The 25,589-nt window shown below is 37.3% G+C and overlaps 2 protein-coding genes across 10 annotated transcripts in view; both read left to right on the top strand.

Moving 5' to 3' along the window:
• Nucleotides 1-12,562, top strand: part of BLTP1 (bridge-like lipid transfer protein family member 1) — a 239,607-nt gene extending 227,045 nt beyond the window's left edge. For 7 of the 8 annotated variants that reach the window (XM_062199676.1, XM_062199670.1, XM_062199672.1 and 4 more), the window contains 7 exons: nt 134-351; nt 2,810-3,061; nt 3,997-4,200; nt 5,469-5,663; nt 6,084-6,218; nt 8,189-8,354; nt 11,843-12,562. In XM_062199676.1, coding sequence (XP_062055660.1) covers nt 134-351; nt 2,810-3,061; nt 3,997-4,200; nt 5,469-5,663; nt 6,084-6,218; nt 8,189-8,354; nt 11,843-12,059 — 1,387 coding nt within the window. In that variant the 3' untranslated portion in view covers nt 12,060-12,562. Of the gene's footprint in view, nt 1-133; nt 352-2,809; nt 3,062-3,996; nt 4,201-5,468; nt 5,664-6,083; nt 6,219-7,693; nt 7,749-8,188; nt 8,355-11,842 lie in introns of those variants that run through there. The other variant, XM_062199675.1, reaches the window with a different exon arrangement.
• A 6,645-nt stretch (nt 12,563-19,207) lies between these two features.
• ADAD1 (adenosine deaminase domain containing 1) overlaps nt 19,208-25,589 on the top strand; it is a 65,265-nt gene continuing 58,883 nt past the window's right edge. The window contains exons 1-3 of one of the 2 annotated variants that reach the window (XM_062199094.1): nt 19,208-19,387; nt 20,114-20,302; nt 22,889-23,056. In XM_062199094.1, the coding sequence (XP_062055078.1) occupies nt 19,216-19,387; nt 20,114-20,302; nt 22,889-23,056 (529 nt within the window). In that variant the 5' untranslated portion in view covers nt 19,208-19,215. The remainder of the gene's footprint in view (nt 19,388-20,113; nt 20,303-22,888; nt 23,057-25,589) is intronic. The other variant, XM_062199093.1, reaches the window with a different exon arrangement.

Raw genomic sequence — 25,589 nt, 5'->3', positions numbered from 1 at the left:
TCTTTTATTATCAATTAATATGAGTTAAAATATGAATGTATATGAATGAAAAAGTTCAGGGGGGAAGAGAATTTTTCTTATACTTTTTCAGTCTCTTTAAGATATATGATAAAGATTTTGTTTTATGCTCTAGTGAGATTTTTGTCCATGGAGATTTGAAGTGGGATATTTTCCAAGTAATGATATCAAGATCAACCACACCAGATCTGATAAAAATAGGAATGAAGCTTCAGGAATTTTTCACCCAACAGTTTGATACCAGCAAACGAGCTCTGTCTACCTGGGGACCAGTTCCTTATCTTCCACCAAAAACAATGACTAACAACCTAGAGAAGAGTTCACAAGAACAATGTAAGAAATAGAATTTACCCTTTATATTTGCCTTTTCTTTCAATAAGTCTATTACATTTTAATTTAGAACATTTAAAGTAATAATTGGTATGTCATACAAGATAGCCTATAGATTCCATGTCCCAGTTACTCAGCAAAGGACCTAAAATACTACTGCTATGAGAATTAGAGGTCCTCACTGGAGAAGTCATCATTTATCACCCCACTCCTTGCCACAACTCATCTGCCCCCATATCTACTCCATGGCCTTGAACACTGTGCATGACAGTATCATGTTCTGGTTTACAGCATGAACTACAAAGTCAGAATCTGAGTTTAGATTTGCTGTGTTATTAGGCAGATTATTTTCACTAATTCAGTATTAAGCAATAATCATGTTATTAGGCATTATTCTGGGTATAAGAGATAGAGTGGTGGAAAAAGTCACTACCCTCATGAAGTTTGAATTCTAACGAGAGAGACAAACCATAATTAACTTACTACCTAAACACGTAAGATAATTTCATGTAGAGAGAAGTGCTGAGGACAAGAACAAAGCAGTGGAAGAATAATAGCTACTTTAGAAAGTGATCAGGAAAGCCTTTTCAGGAGTGACATTTTGGTGAAAATGTGAAAGAGTGGGGCTAAGGTCTGGGGAGAAAGAGTTCCAGGCATCAGGGTGGGGGGGAGCCACTGAGGAGTCCAAAGTTTTCACAGCAAGAACAGATCTGGCTTGTTTGTGGATTGTTATGGGGCCATTGTAGCTTAAGCAGAATTAGCAAGGAGGCAAATGCTGGACATCAATTCAAACATAGGATTCTTAATACAATGGGTAGCTTCTGGAGAGTTTTGTTGAACAGATATGATACCATTTTGATTTACCTTTTCATGAAATGTGTATTATCATATATATATATATATACATATATGTATATATTTACATACACACAAATACAGATGTAAAAAAATCTGGAAGTATATGTTCTAAAGGGTTCACAGTGATGATTTCTGGGTGGAAGGGGATGTTTAAATTTTTTGCTTGCTAGTACTTTCTAGCTTTTACTCAATGCATATGTATTCCTTCTGTGATAGTAAATTATCATAAAGCTATGCAACTACTTCTCCCCACTTTTACCTCTAACATCCTCATTAAATCCACCAACATCTCTTGCCTAGACTCTTGCAGTGGCCTCCTTACAGTGGTAGTATAACTATTTATGTAACAATGATAATGGTATTCCAATGGCTTCCTTATTTCCATTCTTAACTATCCATAGTATATTGTTCACACAATAGTGTGATGCTTTAAAAAGGAATATTTGAAGAAAAGATAAATCAAAATGGCTGTCCAAACCAATGCATGTATTTCCAGTATAAGATCACAGGTTAAATGTGTTTTTTATGTTCCTTACTCTCTAATATAGTTTCTGTTTTGTATAATCTTCAAAAAGTTCATGAAAATGTGTATTATGAAAAAACATGTGTGGATTTCATTTTTTTAAAATAACCTTTTGATTCCATTTTTCCACAAAATATCGAAGTCCCATTAGATGACCTGACTTATTGAAAAAACCTGGCCAGTTGTCCTGTAGAATATCTTACTTTCCAGATTTTTTTTTCAGTTGCTTTCTTGTGGTGTCATTTACTTTGTTCCTCTAGTCCCTGTATTTCCTTTAACCTAGAATTAGTTTCAGGCATATACCAATTAAGGTATATTCCCCAAAACACCTTGCTTAGATTCTTCAGAAAACATCTTGTCACAAAAAAAAAAAAAAAAAATTAATGAGTTTAGGTTATTGTTTTAGATTAAAAAAAAAAAACCCACTAAATACAATGCATGATCATTAGATGGATCTGATACGAGATGTGTGGAAAACAGACAAGGCATTACTAGACTAAATGGGAAATATAAATGTGAATTGTATGTTTTATTAGCGCTTTTGAAACTAACATGTATCTGAAACACCTGGAGGTCTTATTAAAATGCAGATTCTGATACAATAGGTATGGGGTGGACTTAAGAGTATATATTTCTGACACTCTCCTGGGTAATACTGATGCTGCTGATCCTCTGACCTCACTTGGAGTAGTACTTAAAATAAGGGGATCTAGGTCGTAACTCTTCTGTTCTGCTTTTTTATTTGAAAGAGTCACAATGAAATACCCAGTTTACAGAATTTATTATGAGAATTATGTAAAATTTCGTATAAGTACTTTGTAAATCCTTAACCATTACGAAAGTGGTAGTTGTAATTATTATTTAATAATAATTAAGTTACCACTTTTCCTTAGCTCTATCCTCAAGCAGCAACTTTTAGCTATTGCTTCATGTAAGCCAGGTGTAGTGCATTGTTTTCATCTCTTCTCTGAGTCACCCAGGTGCATAAAGTAGCCACCTGCTGCCTTTCGATCCCATACACATGTTCATAAAGCTCACTTCAAGATAAATAGCTGTGGTGGTGTTTTCTTTTCCTTGCAGTGCTGGATGCAGCTCATCATCGACACTGGCCTGGAGTATTAAAGGTGGTATCAGGATGCCACATATCCTTATTTCAGATTCCATTACCAGAAGATGGAATGCAGTTTGGAGGATCAATGAGCTTACATGGAAATCATATGACACTGGCTTGTTTTCATGGTCCAAATTTTCGCTCAAAATCCTGGGCCCTTTTTCATTTAGAAGAACCAAATATTGCTTTTTGGACTGAAGCTCAGAAAATCTGGGAAGATGGTAAACTGACACATTTCCTGCTTTTACTTTATCCTATCTTGTGATAAGATTATAAATGACGGCCGGTGCTGTTGCTCAACACTGGGTTCTAGTCCCGGTTGGGGCACTGGATTCTATCCCGGTTGCCCCTCTTCCAGGCCAGCTCTCTGCTGTGGCCTGGGAAGGCAGTGGAGGGTGGCCCAAGTGCTTGGGCCCTGCACCCACATGGGAGACCAGGAGAAGCACCTGGCTCCTGGCTTCGGATCAGCACAATGCGCCGGCCACATCAGCCATTGGAGGGTGAACCAACGGCAAAAAGGAAGACCTTTCATCTCTGTCTCTCTCTCTCACTATCCACTCTGCCTGTCAAAAAAAAAATTTTTTTAAATAAAAAAAAATTATAAATGACAAATTTTTACTATCTTTGTCTTATAATATTCCTGAAGTCTAACTCTATTTGTTATATATCTTACATGTTGAGTAGTTCACTGTCAGTTTGTCAAATCTATAAAATGTGGGACATGTCAAAGAGCCTGTTTCCAAACTTGCCATCTCATCCCTCCTTTCTTAGGCAATTTAAGTTTCTGTTGCTATGGCTGGGTATAGTCATTACTGTAGTTACTGTAAACATTTTTTACAGAAACATGACAAGAAGACAAAAAGTAGTAGAGTGAGGAAATTACTTGCCAGTCAAGTCTATATTATAATACATACAGGCAGGCTGTGTTTGCTTCTGCTTTTATAGTGATAAACTAAATTTCTTTGTACTTCAGTTTTCCTTCATGGTGGCTTCTTAGTGATGAAGGAAAAAATGGTTGATATTTTTAATCTTACTGAGAACAAATTTAATTGTAACCAAAAAAAGAATTACTTTTCTTTTACTCATTTATTTATTCATTTCATAGCCTTCCTTATCTATATATATATGTCTTAGCTGTATTTTTCTTTTGTTCTAGGCTCTAGTGATCATTCTACCTATATTGTACAAACGTTGGATTTTCATCTTGGACATAATACCATGGTTACAAAACCATGTGGTGCTTTGGAAAGTCCTATGGCAACAATAACGAAGATTACAAGGCGTCGCCATGAAAATCCTCCCCATGGAGTAGCAAGTGTGAAAGAATGGTTCAATTATGTTACAGCCACAAGGAATGAAGGTTAAAAATTTGAGCCTGTTAAGTTTACTTTGTTTGCTATATTTTGGGTTCTGTTGACTGTATTTAGAACTTAAGCGAGGTACACTTTAAACAAGTTTCATTTTATTCCTGCTAATACAAGTATCGATTCTTTAGTATACAATTACTACCCTGACAGTGCAAATCTCATAGCACCAGATTATTTTGGATGAAACTGAAAATATTTAAAATAAAATTGGCTTTAAATAAATAGTTCATTATACTATAAAAATTAGAAATACTTTGCAAAATAATATTGTTAAAATATTTTATAGTAATGCTTATAATTGGAGATTTGGAGAAATTATTACATAAATAAATAACAATGCCACAAACTTAAAGTTCAGGGAGGCTGGAACAAAATGAAACCAAATAGTAAGTATAAAGTGAGTACTTGTAATGAGATTCTTTTCATTTGATTAGATACTGTGGTCATGGATTATTTTGTGGTTGTTCTGAGGTTTGAGTTTGCAGTATTGATTTGACCAATCATCTAATGCATATTAGAAGGCTCACTAGATTGAGACATGTTAAGACTTGATTGCTTTAAACTTGAGAGTGATCATCTTTCAATGGAAAAGAAGGTAACTTGAGCCCTGTGAAGAAAAGTTATAGGATAGACAACAGCAGACATTAAAAAATTAAAATTATTTATTTCAAAATGTGGGAGAATAAGGGAGAATAAGAAAGTAAATTAGAAGATTATTCCTGTTTTAACTATTCTACTTTCCAAATACAGATTTGGGGAGTTTCTTTTCAACTGGGATGCTCCAGAGAGACTATTAGCATACTGAACCACTATTAGTGTAAATAGAAAAATATTAATTTTTGTGACACATATAGTATACTCTTGGCACATCTGTTGGGGAAAATTAGGACTTCTTGATTCCAATTTCAGGATCATATTCAATTCCAGATACTTTAATAAGAGTGAGTATTCAATCTGTAGAGACCCTTTGGCTTAATGAAACTCTGTTTTAAGTTCAGACATGAATTCAGTAGAGAAGAATATTCATTTTAAAGTATGAGAACTCAAAACCAACATGTATTGGGTTTATCAAAAATCACATTAGAAAGCTTTGGTCTTGGAAGCTGTAATATCTATACATATACTTATAGCTGTCTTTTTTAAAATGTTTTTCCAGCCTTTAAAATGATAAAAGTTTTATGTGTTGCAGTGTCTTAAAGGCTAGAGGTTCATCAATGCCTGTTTGATTTGACTCTTACTGTCTTCATTGTTATGCATGTAGAGCTAAATTTACTTCGTAATGTCGATGCTAATAACACGGAGAATAGCACCACAGTGAAGAATTCTAGTTTGTTGAGTGGATTCCGAGGAGGTTCCAGCTACAACCATGAAACAGAGACTATCTTTGCATTACCAAGGATGCAGCTCGATTTTAAATCTATTCATGTTCAAGAACCACAGGAGCCTTCATTACAGGGTATGTGGGAGAACAATCTTTAATTTCTCAAGTTATAAAAATAAATTTCTCAAGTTATTTTTTGAAAAAGAACTCTAAAGGAACTTCACACTACTGCTGTCCTCTCCTAGATTATTTTTTGTAATATTAACATAATTAATTTATTCTGAGTCAACTTGATGGATGTTTTACCAAGAATATGACTCCTGACAAGGAAAATGGGGAATATTAATTGGACTTCATGTATAGGACTAGTATAAAGAATAAGTGGCATGTATAAACTATCATTTTGTAAAGTACATAGAGAAATTACTCATTTCTCATAAGTTGCATTTCAAGTAGATGCATCTACATGTAAATGCATCCTATTTAAATCTTAATTAATGGGAACAGTACTCATCTTATTAAATGTTTTACTATAAAAGAACTTTATCATTGCAGATGCCAACCTAAAGCCAAAGGTGGAATGCAGTGTGGTGACAGAGTTCACTGACCATATTTGTGTGACCATGGATGCTGAGCTCATTATGTTTCTGCATGATCTAGTGTCAGCTTATCTTAAAGAAAAAGAAAAAGGTGTGCAGTATATTTTTTCTTTCAAGCTGAAGGAAATACAACGTCATGTATATGAGTTTTTATAGTCTAGTAATAAAATGAATATAAAATGTCTGCTTCCTCTGTGAGTTGCTAGTATCAGTAAACAGCATTAGTAAGGCCATGTGACAGACCTCCTGAATATCTGCTAAATACCTCACTCTTACTGATGTTTTATAATTTCCAAAGTATTCCCCTATACATTATCTTATGTATATTTTCAATGAGGCTTTGTAGGAAGTTTTTGTAAAACAGAAAAATATGAGGAAATACTGCAAATTTAACTGACATGACTAAAACAACTATGTAAAAAAGAAGCATATATTGTCAGAGAAGGTTCATGGAAGGTTCACATTATCTTTTAATTCTCTTTTTCCATGAACTTTTAAAAGCCTATAATTGGCAAAAATGAATTAAATAAAAAAGATAAATCTATTTGGAATGCAGGGAACTTTTTTTTTAGGAAAAAAAAAAGATTTATCTATTCATTTGAAAGAGCTAGAGAGAGAGAGAGGAAGAGAAAGAGAGATCTTCCCATCTGCTGGTTCACGCCCCAGATGGCCAAAACAGCCAGCTCTGGGCCAGGCCGAAGCCAGGAGCTTCTTCTGGTCTCGCACATGGGTGAAAAGACCCAAACACTTGAGCCATCCTCCACTGCTTTTCCCAGGCCATCAGCAGACAGCTTGATTGGAAATGGAGCAGTCAGGTCTCCAATCGGCATCCATATAGGATGCTGGCATTATAAGGAATGGCTTAACTAGCTGTGCCATAACCTAGGCCCCAAGGCTTATCTATTATAAAAACATTTACCTAAGCATGCACTAGTGAAAAGGCCATTGTACTCCATGGATAAAATATATGTATTTGGCCATTAACATACAAAACTCTTCAGATGTGTGGATTACATGGTATATAAGTTATATCTCAAAGCTGTTTTTAAAAGTCATCCAGGAACAGATATTTAGCCTAGTGATTAAGATGCAGATTAAGATGCCCACCTCAATATTGGGAGTACTTGGATTCTAAGTGCATGATGGTTTAAGTTATTTGGTTCCTGCCACCCATGTGGAAAACCTAGATTGCACTCCCAGACTTGTCCACAACTGTTGGCCATTGTGGGCATTTGGGGAGTGAACTAGCAGATAGGAGCTTTCTCTCTCTTCCTTTAAAATTATGTGTATGTATATTTATATATACATTTATATATACATACACATACACATCATTTAATTTGAAAAAGAACAACAGAACCAAGATGTAGAATTACAAAACCCTGTATGAAAGAAAGAATCCACCTACAGCCATTTTTTAGGAACTATAAATGATTTTAGTACCCTAATTTTACCAACAAGTAAATGATCTCATCATTCTTTATCATTAGTGTCGGCATTGTTTTTTCTCCAATATATACTAGTTAATACTTATTTATGGTTTATTTCACAATATTACATTTTTAGGAGTAAAATTAAGTAAGGCTTTGACCAGATCATAAAGTGAGAGATCGAACCAACTGTGAGTGTTTTGTTCTTCTGGTGACTTCAAATCAATTTATGATACATATGTATAATGTTAATCTTTTGGCCGGTGCCATGGCTCACTTGGCTAATCCTCCGCCTGCAGCGCCGGCACCCTGGGTTCTACTCCCGGTTGGGGCACCAGATTCTGTCCCGGTTGCTCCTCTTCCAATCCAGCTCTCTGCTGTGGCCTGGGAGGGCAGCGGAGGATGGCCCAAGTGCTAGGGTCTGCACCCACATGGGAGACCGGGAGGAAGTACCCGGCTCCTGGCTTTGGATCGGTGTAGCGCCGGCCGTAGCAGCCATTAGGGAAGGAAGACCTTTCTCTCTGTCTCTCTCTGACTGTCTATAACTCTCTCACTGTCTCTCTTTCTCACTGTCTAACTCTGCCTGTCCCAAAAAACAAAAAAAAATGTTAATCTTTTATTTTCATTACAGCCATTTTTCCACCTCGAATTTTATCTACCCGACCTGGACAGAAAAGTCCAGTTATTATACATGACGACAATGCCTCTGATAAAGACAGAGAAGATAGCATCACTTACACTACTGTGGACTGGAGAGATTTTATGTGTAACACATGGCATCTAGAACCCACTCTTAGGTAAGCAATGGGTGCATATATTTTACGCATATCCTAAGGCATTATTACTATGAAAAATAGGTTCTGAAAAATAGGTTAAGTATGGTTGTGAAATATTTTAGAAGTTACTTACTTGTAATTTCTATAGCTACTGACTTTTTTGCTACTCTTTTCTGGCTTTGTAAGATTTTTTAAGTATGACAAATGAAGGACACACATCAGAATACCTCAGCACTAATTTTAGCTGTCCACTCTGTGACATTCTGTCAGTTAATTCCTAAAATATGGCATTAACTTCTCCTCTGATATTACTATTATTTTTTTCCACTTTCTCCCATGTTATTTTCACATTAGCCTTAGCTACAGTAAAAAAATTTAGATGTTATACATCATGATTAAGGACCCATTATACTCTCTCACTGGGTATATATTAGGACAATATAATAGAACCTACAATAACACATTATGCTTTTATCTGCATATTAAGCAGTGTAAATCCATGCCTAAAATATCAAATTTAATGTTGTTAGATTCAGGCTTCTTACTGAGTTATGTTCTGTTACAGTCATGATCCCAATTACATCAGTTTTTCATACCAAAATTTCAAAATATTTCCTAGTTTAGTGATAATGGTTGCCATAACCAGTGGTACTTGCTTTCTTTGTCCTTGTTTGTGATTGACACAGCCTTCCTATATTTTTCTCTTTGCTTTCATCTGCTTTGTTAATTAAATTAACTGCCTGAATCCTAGAATAAGAGGTATTCAAAAAAGTCCATTTATACCAGGTCAGTGTTCTGCAAAGATAGTTAGTTGTATTTAGATAAATTTAATAGACATATTTATGCCACAAAATAATCCCAAAATAAAAAAAACTCTATTATTATACAGTGTATTCTTGTATAAGGAGAAAGAAGTGACTGTGTGTGCTAGTAATTTATATTCAGTAAAAATTTTCATAACCAAATCAGCAAAAACTTCAGTATGAGAAATATTAACAGTGCTATAATTCAGAGACAATACTAAAATAGCAAAGCTATCAGTTCAGAAAAATATTTGGAAATTTGTATTTGTGAGTCTAAATAATTATAATGGAATTGACTATCTTATACAGTGAAAATCTACAAGGGTACTTCAAAAAGTTACAGAAAATGGAGTTAAAAGTTAAGTTTATTTTGGTACAAAGGATTGTTGATATCCATGCATAGTGTTTTCATGACATACCTTTCCATGAGCTTTTTGAAGATCCCACATATGCATGGATTTCAAACATTTTTATACCAGACTAAACTTAAACTTTTAAAAAAGTATTTATTTATTTATTTGAAAGGCAGAGTGACAGAGAGGGAGAGACAGAAAGAGATCTTCCATCCACTGGTTCACTCTCCAAATGGCCACTACAGCTGGGGCTGGGCCACGCTGAAGCCAGGAGCCCAGAACTCCAACCAGGTTGGGTGGCAAAAGGCCCAATTACTTGGGCCATCTTCCACCGCTTTCCAGGTACAGATCAGAAGTGGAGGTGGGACTTGAACCAGCGTTCTAATATGGGATGCTACAATACCACAACACTACCTCAAACTCACCTTTTAATTCCATTTTTACACTAACTTTTTGAAGTACGCTCATATTTAAATTGTTTTTATAAAATGAATTTAATTTCAAATAATATAAAAATAGTTATCAATTCTTTTTTTAGCAAATTAGCAAGAGTAGTTAAGTAACATAATGTAGTGGTAGAGAGCATAAGCCCAGCTTAAAGACATAGTAGATGAATGATCTAGTCCAAAAGACCTTAACTAACTCTCTCCTTTCTGAATCAGTTGCCCCAAATAAAAAAAATTTGGAAAATGATATTATGTACCTTGAAAGATTGTTACACTGGTTAAATGAGTTGAAGCTAAATGCGTATAACTATTTGAGTTTAAGGACATCAATGCTTAATACCTCCCTCCCAGCTGAGTTCAAAACCAATTAAAATGGGGGGAGAAAGTTGTCAAAATGACCGTTTTAGAACTGATAGAGGCTGGCACCGTGGCTCAATAGGCTAATCCTCCGCCTGCAGCACCAGCACCCCGGGTTCTAGTCCCAGTCGGGGCGCCGGATTCTGTCCCAGTCACTCTTCCTGTCCAGCTCTCTGTTATGGCCCGGGAGTGTGCAGTGGAGGATGGCCCAAGTGCTTGGGCCCTACACCCGCATGGGAGACCAGGAGAAGCACCTGGCTCCTGCCTTCGGATCAGCGTGGTGCGCCGGCCGCAGCGGCCATTGTGGGGTGAACCAAGGGAAAAACAAAGACCTTTCTCTCTGTGTCTCTCTCTCTCTCTGGCTGTCCACTCTGCCTGTCAAAAAAAAAAAAAAAAAAAAAAGAACTGACAGAACTGATAATAGAGAATGTGTTTGGATGTCTATCGGCAATAGCCTATGAAGTCCAAGTTTAGACTTATCTACAGGCTTTAAGGATGCAGAATTCAAGCCCTGGAGATGTGTAGTCAGCAGCCCTGTGTACTCACCTAGCCACATGTAACACTGAGTTCTCTCAGGGTAACTTGCTTAGGAGCCTGCCCTTAAAAAGCCTTTGGCATGGAGGAATAATCCAAAATGTGTGGTTCCCTTGGGACCAGCACTGTGGCACAGCAGGTAAAGCCACCACCTGCAGTGCCGGCATCCCTTATGGATGCTGGTTCAAGTCCTGGCTGTTCCACTTCCAGTCCAGCTCTGTACTATGGCTTGGGAATGCAGTGGAAGATGGCCCAAGTCCTTGGGCCCCTGCACCCAACATGGGAGACCGGGTTTCTGGCTTCAGATCAGCCCAGCTCCAGCAATTATGGCTGTCTGGGGAATGAACCAGTGGATGGAAGAAGACTCACTTTCTCCTTCTTTGCCACCGTCTCTGTAACTCCACCTTTCAAAAAAAATAAATAAATATTAAAAACAAAAAACAAAAACAGTATGTGTCTTTCCCAAGAAAAAGTAGGGAGGAGGATACTGAACTATACTACTCAGTTCCTTTGTTAACTTTGCCAGGCAAATAAATCAATATGGGGCAGAGAAAGGCCAGGACTATTTCACTAACAGCTGTCACTCCCCCATACAGAAGCCAAGTAACAGGAATAGGGAGAACAGTTCTCCCTTCAAACATGTTTGGCACATGGCACACAGTAAATTTTAGCCTTCTCCTGTCCCCACTTTGCCATATGCTCATAAAATCTTTTAGAATTAATCAAATGTCTTCAGGCCTAAAATAAATAAAATGAAACTCAGTAAACACTATTGCTCTATAGGCTCTCAGTGACTCTTAACAGTCATATATTTATTATTTTTTGAATACTGTTATTATAGTGAATCCAGGAATTACAGTTCTAATTATACAAATGCATTAACTGAAAGTATTTCAGATATACCTATACCTACTGAGTATTTTATAGAGGTTCAGTGATGTTCTTAGACCTACCTTCAGGACTGTGCTATGGAATTATACTACTGAATAGTTAACTACTTATAATTATTATTTTAGATTAATTTCTTGGACCGGAAGAAAGATCGATCCAGTAGGCGTTGATTATATTCTTCAAAAACTGGGCTTTCATCATGCCAGGACTACTATTCCTAAATGGCTTCAGAGAGGAGTCATGGACCCACTGGACAAAGTCTTGTCAGTTCTCATCAAAAAGCTTGGTACTGCACTACAGGATGAAAAGGAAAAGAAAGGAAAAGACAAAGAAGAACACTAAAACATAACATGATCTGTGAACAAATTATGACTGTATCCGTTCAGTTTTATTACACTGAAGTGTTTTTATAGTATAATTTTAACTATAACTTTAAAGTAATTCTAATTTTGTGGCTATTACAGAAAAGTTTATAAGTTAACTTGTTTAGTTCCACCATTCTATGTACAGTGAAGTGTTGCATGATAATGTAAATTTTGTGAAAAGCTAGATTAAAATATGTAAATTTGCTCATTAGGGTTTATAACTGTATTATGTGCAATATGATTCCTGCATCTTTAAAATATTTGCAGAATAACTGTGAGATTTTTCTGTTATTGGCCATAACTTTTAGAAAGAGAACATTATTGATAATGGGATGGGGGTGTGTGGTCATCAATTGTGTTTTCCTTTTTTATTGTAGACTTGTATAAATATCAGTTTGTATATAGTTTAAACAACTGTGAAATGATCATATACCACTAAAATATTGTTTGTAACTATTGTAATAAAGTCACAATAATTGTTTCAGTCTATAGTTGTTTTTGAATTTGTACCTCCGTTTTTAGCTTAATTTTTATATATCTCCATCCTGTGTTAGTTATAAAATATTTTTATGGATTATTTATAAAATTTTTTAATTACATAAAATATGTAAATAGTTTTTAAAATTAGCTCAAATAGGATACAGTCAGGGAAAGGCACAACACAGGCTTCAGAAATATTAGAGATTCTATTGGAAGATATTCTCAATGGTTCTCTCATATTTCTGCACGTCCTCCATAGGAAACACTAACTGCCCTTTGTTCAGAATTATATTTTCAAGGGTATCCGTATCGTGGACAGTCTTAAAAATATGTATCTCCCTCTCTGAGCAAAGAGTAGATTTCCCTACATTCCTAGGAGATATACTATCTCCCTCTTTTGCAAAAGATCAGAATTCTCCAAACTCATATTTCTGCTGTAACCTAATACAATGTGTCGTATTTATCTGTTTGGACCCAAATGTGCTGCCTCCATGGGAACTGGGGATAAGAAGAACCATACAAACATGCTGATGCCAAAGCTATTTAATAAAATCCTTTGTCCCTGACATAGGAGTCTGACATCTTCTGCCATCATCCTTGAAACTGGGGCAGACTAACAGTAAAGCTTTTAAATAAAATCTCAAATCTTTCACAGTTCTTGACAGAATGTTCCACTGAATAAGGAGCCCAAAGCATCTGAGATGCCTACTGTGGTCAAACTAACATGGCATGTGTAGTGTAGGGATAAAACATTCTAACAGTAGCCTTGTGATCAGCTGCAGAAATCAGGCAGGATTCTACTAGAAATCCAAATTTTCCTCAACTTCAATCATGAAAGTTTTATGTGTTAAATTCTATGGCAAATATTCAAAAGTTACCTTAAAAACATATAGGGTACTTACTCAAATATGAAATAAAATAATGCCAAACATTCATTGCGTAACATACTAAGAGATTTACGACTATCAATATATTCTTCCCAATGACTACATTTAGTGGATATTCTGTCCATTTTACAGGTGAAACAACTGAGTCTAACAGAGCAAGATAACTTGATGTGGGTTAATTTTTTTCAAATTTTTAACAACAGCCTTCTCAAACATTCCTTCCTTAAATGTGCTATCTGAAATGTCAATTGTTTTCCCTCTATTACATACCCCCCTTCTTGATCATTACTTTTTAACACTTCTGAAAATATACTGTATAGTTTTACTTATTTTCTTACTGTATGTCACATTAGAATGTAAATTCAATTAAGACCCAGATTTTTGTTTTCTGTTTTGTTCATTGATGTACCCTTAGTGCCTAGTAAATACTCAAAATATTAGTTAATTTAGTAAATGGGTAAATAAATGAATAAAGAGCTTACTGAATGAAAACACCAAATACTCTAAAACTCCAAATAAAGCATAACATTGCCTATCACATGAACTTTTATCTCCACCCAGTTCTTTCTCAGATCTGAATATGAGGGGTCTTCAAAAAGGTCATGGGAGCGGGCTTTTGGCATAGTGGTTAAGACACTATTTGGAATATCTATATCCCATATTGGAGAACCTGGGTTTGAGTTCTGGCTTTGCTCAATTCTAGCTTCCTGCTAATGCACACCTAGTGGTTGATGGCTCAAGTACTTGGGTCCCTACCACCCACACGGGAGAATGGAGATTGAGTTCTGAATTCCTGTTTTCTGCCTGGTTCAATCCCAGCTGTTGGGGGCATTTGGGGGCAGATGGGAGCTCTGTGTCTTTTTCTCTTTTTTTCTGCCTTTCAAATAAAAATTATTTTTAAAGTTCATGAAAATGTGTATTGTGGAAAAAATATGCATGGATTTAAAAAATCCTTTGCACCAAAATAAACTTGGACTAGTTTATTTTGCCAGTTTGAGGCACTAAAGGATAAGACATCAGTAAGAAAAGAGCCCTTATCAACATAGCATGATACTGCCAAAGCTGAAACAAAAACAAATGTCAAATTGATGGTGAAGCTTGGGTGGGAAAACAGTGAAAAGATGATGTACGAAAAATTTGTGGGAACAATGTCCCCAAAGAAATCAGTAGTTTACAAATGAACAATTCACTTTAAGAAGGAACAAGATAATGCTGACAAGGAAATCCACAGGAGCAGACCATCCAATTTAAGTTGTAAGGAAAAAAACTAATCTTGCTTGTATCCTAAATGAAGAGAACTGACCATTTACAGCAGCTACAATAGTCAAGAAGACACCTAGTTGACTCAGTTTACACAATTCTGAAATTTTAAAGTTGAACAAACTTTCTGTTCTATGGTTGCCAAAACTGTTGTGCCAGATCAGCTGCAGAGGGAGCAATGCTTTTAGTGGGAATTTTAAGTGGGGTCAAGATCCTGAAATATTTTGGCTAAGAATTTTAAGAAAATGGCTTTACCAATGAGACTCAAAACAAAATACAGTGGCTGCTACAAACTGGAACTAATTTAGTTGAAGCAAAAGTGGATCAGTTGGTCAACAGAAAGCTCATGGCAATAGTTTTTTGGTTTGCTTAAGGCTTGTTGACTTTTTTATATGGTCAGAAAACAATAACATTTGCTTATCAAGATAGTATTTTGAAAAAGCCAAAGCATTAGCAGAAAAACACCAGAGAGTCCTTCACTGTAACACTACTGGCCCATTGCTTTTATTAAACAAGGGCAATTTTACTACAGTTTTGATGGGAAATCAGGTATCTGCCTTCCAGTATTGATCTGACTCCTTCTGACTTATTTTTGTTTTCTAATCTTAAAATATTGAAAGCACATCTATTTGTGTCAATAAGATTCTTTTTTTTTTTTAAGAGTTCTTTTTATTTGAAAGAGTTACACAGAGAGAGGAGAGGCAGAGAAAGAGAGTCTTCCATCCACTGGTTCACTCCCTAATTGGCCACAATGGCCGGAGCTGCGCCGATCCAAGAACCAGAAGCTTCTTCCGGGTCTCTCACGCGGGTGGAGGGGCCCAAGGACTTGGACCATCTTCTACATCCAGGCCACAGCAGAGAGCTGGATCAGAAGTGGAGCAGCCAGGTCTTGAACCAGCGCCCATATGTGATGTCAGTGCTTCAGACCAGGGCATTAACCCGCTGCGCCACAGTGCCAGCTCCAATAAAATTCTTCTGAAAATAAAATGGTCCTTTTCCCTCTCTATCTCCCCCTGCCCTCCTTCCTCTCCCTCTCCCTCTAACTCTGCCTTTCAAATAAATCCTTTTTTTTTTCGTTTTTAAAAAAAGATTCTTCCAAAAACAAAATGGTTTCCTGGTTGTTTGGGAGAGGAAGTGGGGGAAGGAGGAAGACTTGTCAATAGGTTATTTCAGAAGTTGCAGCAAGGGTAACAGTTGCTTGGACTAGAGTCATAGCAGTGGAAGTGGGCAGAAATGGACTCATTGAGAGCATGCTGGGGAGACAGCCAACAGAACAACTGATGGAACAGGAAGTGGAGAGAGAAGGGAGTATAGAAGAATTCTTGGACATGGCCAGAGAGTGTACACTGATGATTAGAAATTAGAGAACCAATCCTTCAGACCAAAAGTTTTCATACAAAGGCATATGTCTTGGTTAGCAGAGTGAAGCTGGATTTCCACCCCAGTCACCCCCTTGGTTTGGTGTCCTTGTTCAAGTCTAGGCCTTGCGGTGTTTGGCTTGATCACCTGGGTTAATGATGGTATAATGTACTGATGCGGAGAATTCACCATCATGTTTGATTTCCCCAAGTTTTCCTCGACAAATGATGAGTCACATCAAATACGAAAGTTAAGAGTACCAAAACTCAGCAGTTGCCAAAATGTCCCACAAGCAATGTAGTTTTAGTCCAGGCCACTTAATGTTTAGTTAAATTTACATCACTATTCAGAAATAAGTGAAAACAAGTATTGAAAATGTGTATTTTCATTTAAAATATGGTGTATTTCACTTTCAATCATTTGTTAATAATGTAATTTTATACAGTATTAAATCTGAGGCAGTTTAGTAAAATAAATTATATGTAGCATTCAGTGTAGCCTCAAAATATGGTATCATTTAAATTACACTAATATACCTTAACACTGTTTTAATTTTACAGTATAACTCATTGGGAACTGTTATACATATCATGGCTCATCTGTCTCAGAACCTACGTTGGGTAAATCTCAACTGAAATACACCAGGCTGTGGCTGTGGGAAAATTTTGACCATATTAAAAACATAGGGGCCGGGGCTGGCGCCATAGCCATAGCTCACTTGGCTAATCCTCTGCCTGTGGCGCCGGCATCCCACATGGGCGCTGGATTCTATCCCGGTTGCCCCTCTTCCAGGCCAGCTCTCTGCTGTGGCCTGGGAGTGCAGTGGAAGATGGCCCAAGTCCTTGGGCCCTGCACCCCTATGGGAGACCAGGAGGAAGCACCTGGCTCCTGACTTCAGATTGGCGCAGCACCGGCCGTAGTGGCTATCTGGGGAGTAAACCAATGGAAGGAAGACCTTTCTCTCTGTCTCTCTCTCTCTCTCTCACTGTCTAACTCTACCTGTCAAATAAAAAAAAAACAAAAACAGGGTTCAAAATATCATGCCATATCACTCTAAGTCTTCATATGCTAAACAACCTAATAACTGGGGCTCAAACAACATGGAAAAAACCACTAGGAATTTGATAAACTTGAAGATAGCATATGAAATGCTAAACATTTTGACCCAATGAAAAGACTTGCTATCTTCTAACTACAATATTTATTCTATAATAACCCTTGGACTTCTAGCTTCCAGCCTAGGAACTTTCTATGTGAGGATACTTTGAAAAGTTCATGGAAAATTAAAATGAGAAGATTTGTTGCAAAAAATCTTTCAAAAACCCATGCAGTTTTTTCATAATACTTTTTATAATGTCCTCCTGTGTATGTGTCCATATGTGGAGAGAATAGAAAATTTTGCCTCACTCCGTTCATTCTTTGAGCTTCTATTTCCACTCCACATCTCCTCTCAAATTTGATCCCAAAAATGTATTCAAAATTATATTTTTGCACTATTTTATTCCTAATCCTTTATTTGTTGGCAAATTTGAATTTGTTAATTTTCTGTTACCCAATAGTCTCTAAATGTTAAAAAAAAATCTGGACCAAGTTATCATTACAATTATTAATGGAAACTTGATCAAAGCAACATAATCAAGACATTTTGATAATCACTAACAAAAAACAATTATAGAAAATTCGAGCTTAATGAGATGGGGCTGTTTTTCTTCCAACCTGCCTATGTTTTTATGTGTGAATATCACTTCTTGCTACAATGAGGTGGGCTACCAACAGCTGTTATTAACAAAGTTAACTCTTGAGAAACCTTTTCCATATAAAAAGTAGATGGACACTGAAATTTTGTTGTAACAATGCCACTCAATTCTTTGAATTCCTTCTTGGTTACATGCCAGACCTTGCTGGGTGATTAACTACTGAAAATATGTTCTATCAGCTCACATCTGGAGTAGGGCCGCCTTCAACCTTTGGGTAGCAAAGCACTGAAATCACCCACATTGCATCTGGCACGCAGACAGTGCAGCCACCTGCTTCCAAAGCCTTCGCCCGTTTTTACCGCTGTTCTGTCAAGCTCAACTGTTCAAGCTTCAGCTCTCCAACATGGCTTTTTTTTTTTTCCTGTGAAAGGGGCTGCCACGGAACCAAAACCATGTCCACGAGCGCCTTCTCAGATTATGACTGGGGATACAGTGAAGGGTTTCCTTGAAACCACCCTCACGCAGGCACCCCTTGGGCAGCCCTCAGGTTCGGCAGGAAATGCCCCTGCTAACACTCAACTGCTGTTTAGACCGCCATTCACGCAGCCGTCCTGTGAGGACAGCAGGGAGCCTGGGGCAGGAATCAAAGACACAGAACGAAACCATTTTACCCGATTTCCCCAGCAGAGTGGGCGGCCAGTCTGCCCCGATCCCAGGGCTCAGAGAACAGGGTACGCATCACAGGGGCCTCGAACGTGCGCAACGTTCCGTGTCTTCCCCGGGCGACCCAGGGCGCAGAGCGCAGCGGCAGGGCGCAGGCGCAGGCGCATGCGCGGCCACGGAGACGGTTGGTGATTGGACGAGGCAGACGCGGGGGCGCCCCGTGTCCTGCAGGGGCAGCGCGAGGCCGCGTTTGAAAGACGCGACTCTGACTGCGTGGCCCTCGCGCAGAGACGTGAGGCCAGAGGTTGAGCCCGGGAGGAGGAAGCAACGGTGGCGACGGGCGGCAGCCGTCGAGCTCCAGGCCTGCGGCTAGGCCTGCCGCTGGCCAGCCGGCTGGCCGCAGGGTCCAGCCGGGAAGGCGCGAAGGACAACCTCGGTGGGTGGGAGTTGGGCTAGGGCGCGGGCGGCCTGCAACAGGTTAATGTCTGTTTTACCCCCCGACCTTGCTAATGTCTGCCCTGATCCCTGACTGAATTTAAGGCCTTTATACGGGACTGTTATCTCTCTCTTCCTTTGTGGTAGAATTTAGGGGAAAGGTTCAGCTGAGAACTTTTGTGTATGTGAAAACTCGTGGAAGCAGACCTGAGATAAGCTAAGGAGGGTCTTGGCCGTGTTCTGTGTGGAAACGCCATTTATGGAACTATGCGGCTCCCCACGTCCCCCGAGTATTTTTATTTCATAACTTTTCGTTTATCGTCAGTTTTTGTCATGATTTGTAGGTGAGAAAATGTCTACCAAAAATGACTGGTTTCAGAGTTCCAGGGTCCCTAGTTTTGCTCAGATGCTGAAAAAGAACTTGCCAGTTCAACCATCAGCCCAGAAGGTAACCACACCCACAGGATATGCCTCGGAAAGTTACAGCCTGTCCAGTATGGCATCCAAGGTTACGCAAGTGACGGGTAGGACTTCTCTCTCATTTGTAATAATGTTCATTTCTTTAAGATTCTGGGATGGCTAGTGAGTTGTGTTGGGCCTCTGGTTTCAGTGTTTCTCAACATATTATCATTAACCCGTGGCTGCGTCCCACCTGGCATTTGGACTCCGACCTGCAACGTTTTAGAAAGCATGCACAACTCTGCTTAGTTAACTGTTCTTGCCTGTCTTGACTGTTCAGCGCTTCGTGTTTCTTGCCATCTTGAGAGGAGATTTCAGTGAAGGGAGAGGACTTAGAATGGTTTGTAGTCCACTCTTGTCTTAACAGAGTGTTAAATATACAGGGGCAGATGTACCTTCCAGGTTGAATTGAATTCAGCGTGAGAGGGAGTCGAAAATCATAGCGAGGGGCTGCTGAAGCAGTTCTAGTCCCAAAATAGGTGTCTTTCTCCATTGTAGGCCTACTGACGTCATCTGTAAAAATGGCTTAACTTCTGAAGACCTTGACATTAAAGTTCCATGATACTTTCATGTCAGTAGTGATCTATCATTTCTTTGCCACATAGTTTTGTTACTGAAAAACATACATGGAGTAACAGGTTGTTCTCACTTGTGCCAAAATTATGTAGTAGAAACTAATGAACGATGCATATGACTATATATTATCTAGGACAATCTTCCATTGGGGGGAAGGACTTGGTGCTTTTGCTATTTTTTTTTAAACCAAACTGACATAAACATTTCTTTTTTAGGTAATTTTCCAGAACCATTGCTTTCCAAAGGTCTTTCACCTATTTCAAATCCTGTCCTTCCTCCAAAAAAAATACCTAAGGAATTTATAATGAAGTATAAACGTGGAGAGATAAATCCTGTATCAGCCTTGCACCAGTTTGCACAGATGCAGCGGGTTCAGCTTGACCTTAAGGAAACCGTAACAACAGGCAAGTGCAAAGCTGTCTCTGGTTTTTATGGTATTACAAAATAGGAGTATTTTTTCCCATTAAAAGCAGACCATAGTAAGTGGTGTTAAATTTGATTATTTAAATGACTGCTAGTATGTTTTCACAAGTATATGTAGGAAATCCGTATGTTCACAACCCTTTAACCTTTTGAACCTCTGCAAATATGTAAAATTTTTATAACCATTTTATAACTGTAATTTTTTGTATGTTCCTAGCTGAACTGAAAATATCCTCATGCATTATTTGGAAAGTTTTAATACTTAATGAGCAATAAACATGCTTTTATAGTAATGTTGAATACTTGGACTGAAACTATGTGATTATGATGCCTAAGAAAAAACTATAGTTAAATTTGACTTGTAAAAATCAAAGATTTGACATCAAATCTGGGGACATCTCTGTTACAGTCTTCTCCATTCTCTCTTAACCACCCCTAACCGCCGATCCCAAACCAGAAGAATCTGTGACTGCTTTATGTCTATGGAATATCAGAGAAGTTCAGATCAATAAATATGCAGAAATAGGCTTCTGATTCACATTGTGGTCAATGATTTAGGAAAAACTTTAGCAAAGTGACAGAATAAGAGTAAATGCTCTTGGCCGGCACCACGGCTCACTAGGCTAATCCTCCACCTTGCGGCGCTGGCACACCGGGTTCTAGTCCCGGTCAGGGCACCGGATTCTGTCCCGGTTGCCCCTCTTCCGGGCCAGCTCTCTGCTGTGGCCAGGGAGTGCAGTGGAGGATGGTCCAAGTGCTTGGGCCCTGCACCCCATGGGAGACCAGGAGAAGCACCTGGCTCCTGGCCTCGGATCAGCGCGGTGCGCCAGCCGCAGTGCGCCAGCCGCGGCGGCCATTGGAGGCTGAACCAACGGCAAAGGAAGACCTTTCTCTCTGTCTCTCTCTCTCACGGTCTACTCTGCCTGTCAAAAAATAAATAAGAGTAAATGCTCTTAAAAGGAAGTGACAGCTTAAAAATAATTCAAAAGAAACCAATATGAGCAGAAACTTGGTGTATATTATGTTTATGTTTGTACACTAGTATAAGTAGTTTGGTTTATTTTTCCTGGTACTAACTTTCATCAGTATCTTTGCAAAAGGATTGAAAGCTATTGAGATTTTAGTAAGAATTGCAACAGCAACAACTATGTTTCAGTCTGTTCTTTTTGATGAAATATAAGTAGTCGGGTGACAAAAGTAGAAACTTAATAGTGATTTCTTTCTTAATATGAAGGTGGGCTTACTCCCTGTTTAGCTTGTTAGCTTTCCTCTCAGACTACTGGAAAATGTTTGTCACTTTTTTATTTTTTCCAAATTGATCAGGATGAATTTTCACTGCTATGAGCAAAAAACTACTCAAAAACATGACCCATTGATTGTTGTTTATTTTATATTCAAACTGTAGCTAAATAATTTGAATCAGCAGGTTTGGTACCGAGACCAGAGTGTCAGTATTTTTAACAAGCTCCTCATGTGATTTAGATCCCAATAAAGTTAGAGAACCTGGGTTACAAACAGACTGCAGCTTAAAGGTCTCAGCGTTCTGACACAAAACTTAACCATTTTGAGGTGTCGTATCACATAAGAGTCATCTGGGCCACTTGTTAAATATACAGAGTGCTTTCTGGTTTAGTAAAGTTGAATTGAACACAGGTGATCATGAGTTAAGACACTTGGGAAACAAGTCTTAAACAATGGGAAATTTTCCAAGATGCAGTCAGGAGTTGCTTGTAAAACACTGATATGTAACAGTTAATGTGATATGATTCTGAGTCAATGAGGAAATAAGATAGTGGGGTTTATGTGCAGAGACGTTATACCTAGCCACCCATAACCAGAGACTGGAGACTTGGCATCCGTAGGTTTCCTGAATTCTGAATATAAAAAATAAATTTGAAACAGAAAAAAATTTGACCTGTAAATTTACGAGATTATTGTATTTAATTTTCATCAAGAAAGTATGAAAGCTAAGTAAAACCTAGTAAAAGTAATTTTTCTAGGATCTTAAGACTGGATGGACATTCATTTTAATTTTTAGGGTTTTTTTTTTTTGGTGGTTTTTCTTATGTTTTGATTTTCTTTCCTCCCTCTCCCAATTTGCCCTAAACTATAATGGATTGAATTGCTTACCATGACCTTAATGGCTACACAGGAATTCTTCAAAACAATTCCTTATGTTCTGGAGTAATCTGAGAGTGGGAGAAATTCAGCTTTATTCGTATTGAAGTTTTCAACAACATTTTGTCTCTCATTGGCCATTTGGTAGATATTTTAGTGTTATTGTTTACCATTGCCAGGCATTATACTAGGCATTCACTGTCACTCCAAGTATGACCTGTATTCTAAAGCTGGCATTATTTTTCATACTGAATCTGGAGTCAGCTTGGCTATTTGAATCCTCAAAATGAGTTCAGTGGCCTATCCAGCTATAGTTTTATTGACCCTACAAAAAGACTTAAGAAGTTGGTGATTCTAAAGTAAATCATTTTCCAGAATTTTTGCACAGATGTCATTTGCAAGAATGTTCTATGAATTATTGTAGCATTCATTCCAGCTTCTTTTTCAAGGTAATGTTATGGGACCATATTTTGCTTTTTGTGCTGTGGTGGATGGTATTCAATACAAGACTGGACTGGGACAAAATAAAAAGGAATCTAGATCCAATGCAGCGAAATTAGCTCTTGATGAGCTTCTACAATTGGATGAACCTGAACCAAGAGTCTTAGAAGCATCAGGTAAATACTGTTGATTATAACGTATTTTTTAAAATGTATCATTTCCTTAAAGGATGTAAGGTTTATGTTCATTAAGAATTATTTGGCATCTTATAAGATAGAAGCTGAAGGATTTGAATAAGTACCTTTAGTTGCTATCTGCTGACATATTTAATAGTTAATATGTTTTTGTATATTGCAGCACCAAAAGATATAATCATGTTGCTGAACACTGTGATAACTTGTGAGATTGTTAATGAGTTCAGTCCTGATCAGTGGTTTTCTCTTTGATTTCTTAGATTTTTATTACATACTGTACATTTAATACTTAGATCACTTTAATGCAATTTTTAAAAAATTTGCCTGTAAAATTCAGTAAATGATAGTTACTTGGGAAAATGGCCAAAGGTAGCATAGCAGATTGGTTAATTGAAGAGTCTCTGCTCTGTTCCTGATTTCAGCTTTCTGCTAGTGTGCACCCTGGCATGCAGCATTTGATGGCTCAGATTGTTCTGTTCCTCCACCAGTGTGGGAGATGGAGATGAACTTTGGACTCCAGGCTTCAGCCTGGCACACACCATAGCTGCAGGCATTTTATGAATGAACCTGTGGCTAGGAGCTGTCTCTCTTTGTCTCACTCTCAGCTGTCTCTTAATACAACAACAAAAAATTTTTAAGTGTAAAATCTAGAATTACTCGGGTTGTAATATTGATCCTGCCCTCTAAACCTAAGTCTCATTTGAAAGGTGGAGACAAACTGCCTCTTGTAACTGTCTCCAGTAACTACTTTCTATTACTGTCATTAGCATTATATAAATAAATGCCTATAAACCATTTACCAGTGCCAGGTGAATAACACACAACCAAATAATGGTAGTTCTTATTAAGTATTAATTGAGAAATACATTAGCATGCTGTATACGATAGCACTTTTTGGCAGTATTCATTTCGTGTGGTTTAACCTTAAATAAGGCAACTTTTAAAAACAAAAACATTTTAAATTTTACTTCAGTGACCATAAAGTTCATTGTTTTTAAAGATAAATTATTACATTACTACTAGATTTTGGTTTTAGTATATTTCATCTTTCACTTCTTCATACTTAGGGTCTTTATATTCTTTCACATGAATTCTTGTGTGTTTTTGCCATTTTAATAGAAGTGATTTAATAATTGAAACTGATTTGATTAAATATTTCTTAACTGAATTGTGTTTTGTTTAGTTTTTGAGTTGGTGATATATTCTGGATATTAATCCTTTGTTAGATAAGTAGCTTGCAGATATTTTCTCCCATTCTGTCAGATGTCTCTTCACTCTTTTGTTTCCTGTGCTGTGCAGAAGTTTCAAAGTATAATCCTATTTGTCTAGTTTTGCTTTTGTTGTCTGTGCTTTGGGGATCTAATCCCAGAAGTCATCACCTACACCAGTGTCTTAAAGTGTTTCCCCTACATTTTCTTCCTCAATTTCATAGTGTCAGGTCTTAAATGTAGGTGTTTCATCCATGTTGAGTTGACTTTTATATATGGTGAGAGGTATGAACCTAAGTATTCTGTTATTTGAGTGTTTTCTCTGTGGGTCTGGTTAAAGTTTTGTCTATCTTCTAAAAAAAAAAAACAGCTTTATGTTTTGTTGATCTTTTATTTTTTAGAGTTGCAATTTCATTTATTTCAGTCTTGATTCTTCTTACCTTATACTGATTTTTGGTTTGACTATTTGTTTTCCTAAGTCCTTGAGATTCATCATTAGATCATTTACTTGAGATCTTTGTATTTTTTTAAAGGGAGCACTTATTGCTAAAAATGTCCCCCTTAATATTGCTTTTGCTGAATCCCACAGGTTTTTATATATTGTGTTTTCATTTTCATTTGTTTCAATAAACGTTTTATTTCAGTAAAATACATGTTTTATTTCATTTTTAATGTCTTCCATCATTCAGTAGCATGCTGTTTCCATGTATTTTAAGTGTTCTACTTTTTTGCTGATTTCTAGTTTTATTCTTTGGTGATCTGAGAAGATATATGATTTCAGTCTTTCTACATTTACTGAGACTTGATTTTCAGTCTGATAGGTGGTGTATCAAAGAACATGTTCCATGCACTGATTAGAAGAATGTGTATTCTGTAACTGTTGGGTGAAATGTTCTGTAAACGTCTGTTAGGTCCAGAAGATCAATAATATGGGGTTAACTCTGATATATCTTTGTTAATTTTCTGTCTAGATGATCTGTACCTTGATGACAGTGAGATATTGAAGTCCGTTAATATTATCATATTGGAGAGAATCTCTCCTTTTAGGTCTAATAGTTATCTGCTATATATCTCTTGTTTTATTTAGTAGTTATTTGCTATATATCTCTTGTGGTTGTTGTTGATGAAATGTATTCTTGCTGAATGATCATTTTATTAAGTAATGTTCTCTTTGTCTCTTTCTACAGTTTTTATTTAAAGTTTGTTTTATCTGGTATGAAAATAGCTACTCCTGTTTGCCTGCTATATTTATATATTTTCCTCCAATGATTCACTTTATGAAGTGAATTTCTTTGTAGGTAGCATAT

Source organism: Lepus europaeus, chromosome 8 (assembly GCF_033115175.1).
Source record: "Lepus europaeus isolate LE1 chromosome 8, mLepTim1.pri, whole genome shotgun sequence".
NCBI classification, from domain to species: Eukaryota; Metazoa; Chordata; class Mammalia; order Lagomorpha; family Leporidae; genus Lepus; species Lepus europaeus.
This window is presented reverse-complemented; position numbering and strand designations above follow the sequence as displayed.